Source organism: Arachis ipaensis, chromosome B04 (genome assembly GCF_000816755.2).
Source record: "Arachis ipaensis cultivar K30076 chromosome B04, Araip1.1, whole genome shotgun sequence".
Classification (NCBI taxonomy): Eukaryota; Viridiplantae; Streptophyta; class Magnoliopsida; order Fabales; family Fabaceae; genus Arachis; species Arachis ipaensis.
This window is the reverse complement of record NC_029788.2, coordinates 25,617,981-25,624,350: the sequence shown is the minus strand read 5'-3', so window position 1 is coordinate 25,624,350 and position 6,370 is coordinate 25,617,981. Positions and strand designations below refer to the sequence as shown.

The 6,370-nt window shown below is 34.0% G+C and overlaps 1 protein-coding gene across 1 annotated transcript; it reads right to left on the bottom strand.

Moving 5' to 3' along the window:
* Positions 317-4,080, bottom strand: LOC107639191 (mitochondrial outer membrane import complex protein METAXIN). Its single transcript, XM_016342638.2, has 6 exons — positions 3,808-4,080; positions 3,166-3,503; positions 2,929-3,005; positions 2,734-2,794; positions 1,100-1,262; positions 317-591 (listed from the first exon to the last, which is right to left on the bottom strand). Exons 1-6 carry the CDS (start codon positions 3,965-3,967, stop codon positions 398-400), a joined length of 993 nt encoding a protein of 330 aa, XP_016198124.1. The 5' UTR covers positions 3,968-4,080; the 3' UTR covers positions 317-397.

Genomic DNA, 6,370 nt, shown 5'->3' with positions numbered 1-6,370 from the left:
TCTTCAAGGAGAATTGTTTGCTATTTGGAGAGGATATCTCTTAACTTGGGATGTGGGTCAACGAGATGTTATTTGTGAGACGGATTGTGTGGAAGCATTTAATCTTATTACTCAAAATGGTTTTGGATTTATTGATCCACTGGTGCTCAAAATAAGAGATATCATGCATTGGAATTGGCGGGTTGACTTTCGTTTGATTATGAGAGATGCAAACACGGTGGCAGATACTATAGCAAAGATGGCGATGAAGTTACAACTTTCGCATGTGGAGCTTCTTTCACCTTGGGAGGCATTTTTCTTTTAATTTGCATCTTACTAACAGAAGAACAGATCCCAGGCTCTGTAACTTTGTTATTAAGAAGTAAGAACAACAGCAAACTAATGAATGCAGTTTGTTTCAATCGTCAAGATCGTAGCCGGTACCATCATCGTCTATCTCGCCATCACCACCACCATATCCAGACATGATGCTGAGGAAAAGAACAACTGCAACCAGCTGTGCTACCACAAAATATTTGGCCCTTCTTCTGAAGGTTTTCTCCTCCTTTGTTTCCTCTCTTTTGCTTTTCTGTTTGCTCTTGGCCTTTGAACCTAGCAGGGAAGAACCAAAGTTTCAATAATCAAAGTTCACTAATTAAGAATGACAAGAATATCATAGCTCAAAGTAGGCAAATGCTAATGAGTTCCGGAGAAAATAAGGAGTATAGCACTCCCTAAATCCTAAACCCTAAATCCTAAATACTGAACCTTAAATTATAAATTCTAAACCCTAAATTCGGAATTCTAAATCTAAAATTCTAAACCCTAAATCCTAAACTCTAAATCTAAATGATTGATCTAAAATATAATAAATAGAGAATTAAAATTTGTTCAATTAATAAAGGAGTGTACTCCTTACTTAGTAAGGTACGTCTAAGGATGAGGCCTCAAAGTAGCAAATAAAACAACTTTTCCCCCTTCACATCATGGTATTGTAACAGGCCTCAAAGTAGCAAATAAAACAACTTTTCCCCCTTCACATCATGGTATTGTAACAGAATTCTTATAAAACTTATTTATCCGCATAGACTGAAAAGATAAAATCCAGAAAACATCTTACTTGAAGTTGAATGCGCTCTGGAAGCCCATGATGGCGCATCTGAACTGAAAGATGGATCATAGGAAGGGGATGTACCGGCTTCTATAAGTTCTCTCTTATGTTGTTGCACATATCTCACTAAATTAGTGTGTTCCGAAAACTTCATGCGCAGCGTCGATGATTCCTAATTGTACGTTAAAACCAGGAAACAAAGTTAAATTGCTTTCCTCAAAATGAAGATTCTTAGTGGTTTTAGTAAGCAATAAGCTACACAACTAGAATAAACTTAGCTGAGGAGAAAGTAAGTGGATTAAGGAAAACATAGAGTAGCCATGAATTATGTGAAACTATAGTGCAGAGGATCACAATATCCCTTTTTTCATCACCTCAGCAATAGATGTCTTAAGTTGCTAATTTTATATGCATTGCTCCTAATTTAGAACTTTTCTTTTCTAGTGACATTTTCATGCATCTTCTCACATATTGCCTTTTACCAAAGTTTAAGTGCTTTCTAGATGAACTCTTTTTAACATTAACTTTACTCCCTATATACTCCTTCAATTTCAAAATATCAGTCCGAAAATAAAAAATAATAAATAAATTGATGCCTCAGAATAATTGTCTGTTTTAAAATATCAAGATTAATTAATTTTTCCAATAACACCCTTAATTTGATTGTGACAATTGAATAAGCAATGTTTTGTAGTTGAAAACTGAGCTAAACATTGCAAAATAAGATGCATGACTGAAATATTCAAGAATGTAACACACAGTAAGCAGGATAGAAGAAGACATGCTTCAAGATTCAGGCATTATTTGAGATTGCAGTTTTCTATCAAACTTAAGAAAATTTATATATTTTCAGTAGACTAGCAACAAGAATATGACAATAAATTATTTATCATAGGGATTGTTGGGCAGTAAAGTATTATGAATGCAACAGTAAGATACAGGTATAGTCCAATTAAAGAAAGTTGGAAAGGAGAAAACAAGAGAAAATACATTATTCCAAGTTCCAACTGAACTTTTATAAAATTATTTGGTTTCTGATAATAATGCTGTTTAATACATGCAGCCAAGTCGCAACAGGACGGTCAAGATTTTCTTGTCTCTATGATATTGGAAATCATCAAATAAACACAATAATATATCTGTTTGCTACATTGTGAAATAAAATCGCCAAACTTATACTAGACAAAATATACTGAAAGAAATACCCTGCTAAATTTTAAAAGTATCTTTCACTGTTATTAATAAAACACTACTAGTGAAATTTACTTCTTTGTTCAATAGCCAGCCAAAAAGAAAATTTACTCATATTCTGAATAAAAGTCTCTGCAGTCATAAAACTCAGCAACCAGAGTATATTGTGTACATAGACAGTAATGCCGCAATCAAATTTCCCTAGAACTTTTGAACTCGAGTAGGTACCCACCTTCCGACATTAGTTTTCTGGACGTTTGCTAAAATTTAAATTACTTTACTAAGTTTGATTATGTGATTGGCCATAGTTTTCCCTCTTATACCTCTGTCGTGATTGTTCATTGATTTTTTATCGATCAGTATAACCCAAGTTTCCATTAGTGTCATGTGCATCCACAGTTGTCTTTTGACAAATATAAAAAAGGCATGGTATAAGTGATAATATAACTCACGGGCAAAGCATGAAGAACGACTAATGCATGTGAAAGAAAAATAGCATCCATGCTTGATGACCTGCATATACAGAATAAAACATATTTAGAGGTTATCAAAAATCAAAACTTCCTCTCAAATAAGAAACCAAAATCTCACCATATATTGCACCAAGAAAGATAATTACATATATATAACACAGCCAGAGGAGTCACCTGTTTTGAAATAAGTAGTTCTCATCCCCTAACCACATTGACAAAGCATCATATGCAGAGTTAGCTCTCCCATAAATCTGTTGATCAACAACAGCTGCATTTGAATACAAAAATCTAAGGGAAAGCGTATACTCTATGTCGCACAAATACAAAAGCGAGTATTGCATATGACACATAAATATGCAACTTTATGACAAAGATTGGACTCGAATTTAAGAAGTTTAAGGTGAAACTGACCTCTTCCTCCTTCACCTCACCATTGTCTTTAGTTATGCCATGTTTCTGCTTCACCCAATGAGCTTTCTTCCAAAACAAGACCTTCCCAATAGGCCATGGAAGATCGAAGTAATAGATGCTATAAGCAGACGAACTATCACACCCCACCCAAAGCTCGTACTCGAGCGCATCGGCAAGCCAAGTTGTGAGCATCACCTTGGTTGGTATCCACTCTGGCAGTGATGAAACACCATCATCCAAATCACCAACTCCTTCCTCCTTCTTTAAGCCCTCAATGATCCCATCCTTCACATCATTGTATACCACAGAATCACCAGCCTCAAAGTAAGGAATTTGTTCTAACCACCAATAAAACCACACAACAAAACAAACAGCAAACTCAAATTACCAAATTGCTACAGAAAGAACAGAAACACAAACAAAAGATAAGAAATTTATCAAATGGGTATGAATGAGTGACACCCCCAAGAGCCTCAAACAAAGTCAAATAGTTAAAAGTCCAAAACTTTGGAATAATACAAACAAAGGGTATATTCTATAATACTAATTTAACAATTCCTTTCTTCTATCTAACTTGAAACACAAATCTAAAATATCAAGCATGAAAAGAAAAAGACAAGAAGAAAAGAAGGGAATGGTTACCAGAATCAGGGTAGTTAAGGTGGAAGTCCAAGGTGAAGGGGAATTTGGAGAGCTTGAGATAGATGAAAGCTGACAAGCATTGTGGGCAACCTGTTGGGAGCCCAAAGCATGGTTTCCTCACAACAAGTGTGTGCCTTCTTCTCCTCTCACTGTCTTCCATTATCAACAACAACAGAAACGAGGTTAAGGTGGGGGGATTTTTCGTTGTTACGAGGATGCTATGCCTATGAGATGTAAATGGACGGGAACAAGAGAAACCGATACGAGTGATGAAGGTTCGTATTTGTGGCAGAATGGGCCACGCGGGCCTCATTCAATACCCGGTCTTTGTTGTTCCTCTTTGGGCCAATGCCAAATATGGAAGTTCACATACTATGTGTTTGGACTGAATCTCCAAATTGGTTTATCAAATTTACAAATTCTATCTTTTAGTTAGTCTTTTAAATTCAAAATTTATTATTTTTGTCTCCAAAATTCAGTTATAGATATCATATTGGTGTTTAGACTCCAAATCATTTTATCACTTATCATTTTTCAGAACAATCTTGGTTTTGCCTTGTTTAAGGGTAACAACAAAACAACATTATTTAGCCATGTGTCTAGCGCAGTAAATCAGAGCTATTTCAACATTTTATTTATTGACTCAATACCAAAAAAGATTGAAAGATCATTATAGTACCTGGATTTAAATTTCAGATACTAATATAATAAATTTTAAATCTAAAAGATTAAAATAATAAAAATTATAAATCTCATGTACCACTATGAGAATTTAGTCGCGTGTTTATATTAACATTTGTAAAAGAATGTTAGAGCAAATGTATGCAGAATTAATTTTAATTAAAATTAAATTGATAGTGTAATTTAAGCTTTAGATATTTTTTGTCAAACTCAATTTTGAGGAAATAAATATTTTTTGAGTTGTGATACATGCACACTAATTTCAGCCACCGTATTTAAATATGTATATAAGTACATAAATTTAAAAAATTGAAAACAAAGGCTGTTCTCACTCTTTACACGCGCTTAAACCTACCTCCTTTTTTCTCCTTCATTCACTCTTACTCTCAGGTGCGATTCTCCTTCCTCATTTTCACTCTTAAGCACGATTCTCCTTCCCTCTCTATCCGATGACACGATTCTCCTTCTCTCTCTCTGGCACGGCACGATTTTTCTTCGCTTTCTCTCTCTCAGGCGCAGTTGCGATTCTCCTTTCTTTCTCTCAGGCGCGGTGCTCTCTGTCGACTTGCTGCTCGCTGCCGCTGCAAGCTAAGTCACAGGTTTTCCCTCTCTGGTTCGTAACTTAGTTCAGAGTTTTAGTGTTCCTCTATTTTGAATTAGAAAAAATTCAAAAATGCTCAAATGGTACAAACAAAAGGGATAATATTAAAAGGCATTGAAACAATAATTTGAGTTCTAATGATACAAGTGGCGAGGATGAGAATGATTTTTGTGATAAAAAATCAAACATTGGTTCAAAGGTGCATCAGCTACTGATACAAGTCCTTGAGCTGATGCTATAGTAGCTGGTTAAAAACTTTTCTTATTGCAAGCTATCTGAGCAATGTGTTTTAGTATATTCTACTTTCTTCTCTTTATGTTTTTATAATTTGATTATTGCATGAGTTTGATTTTTAATTTGGATTCTTGAATTTGATTATTGCATATTCTACTTGATTTATTGTTTCTAACCACAATCTGTTTGGTAAAATATCAACGTGTTATCATCTCAATTTTAAAGTGCTTTTTATTTGATAAATTGTGGAAGCATCATCAACTAAATTTTATTTTTTAGTATTGAATTTTTTTTATCAATAATTGTTTGTTTTTGTGATCCTAAAATCATTTGGCAAGTTTGAATCTTCAATTATTGTTGCTTGTGTCTTGTGTTGAACATTTGTATTTGATTTGAGAGTTACCTTTTTTTTTGGGATTTGTCATGCCGAAGTGTTTTTTATAACAAGATTTTGCTCTATAATTTAGACGGTGTTTGAATATAGTTTGGTTATAACATTGAACTTTGATTTCTATTATTGAGTTTGATTATTACCATGAGCTTGTTTGATTATAACCGGATTTTGAATTATAATTTAAAGCGTGTTTGATTATTATCTAATTATAGTATATGAGTTAGCTTAATTATGATAAATGTTTCTTTCCGTCTTGTGAGTGAGGTTGAGGCCTCCACTGCTTTCGCTTTGCTCGTCTTTAGTTTGTGGTGGGGAGATGATCAAGCCTCAGAAGGGAAAAAGAAAAAGATCCTTTTTTTGTTGCAGATAACTTCTACAAAGACGTTGACTCAAAGTAGTAGCAACAGAAACTTCCAAACGTAAATACACCCAAGAAGACATCTTAACTAAAACGTTGTATATTATGAGAAGTTCAACATCACACTATTGAAGAGCTTAGGTGTTTATTGGGAGTTTTCATCATTATTTATACTTGATTCTTTTATCATATTCTATTTTTCGGTACCTAGGAAAGAGAATTATACAAAATTGATCATGTGTGTAACACATGTTGCCCTATCTCCCATTATCTTCTGTTTATCAAAGGATTTGTA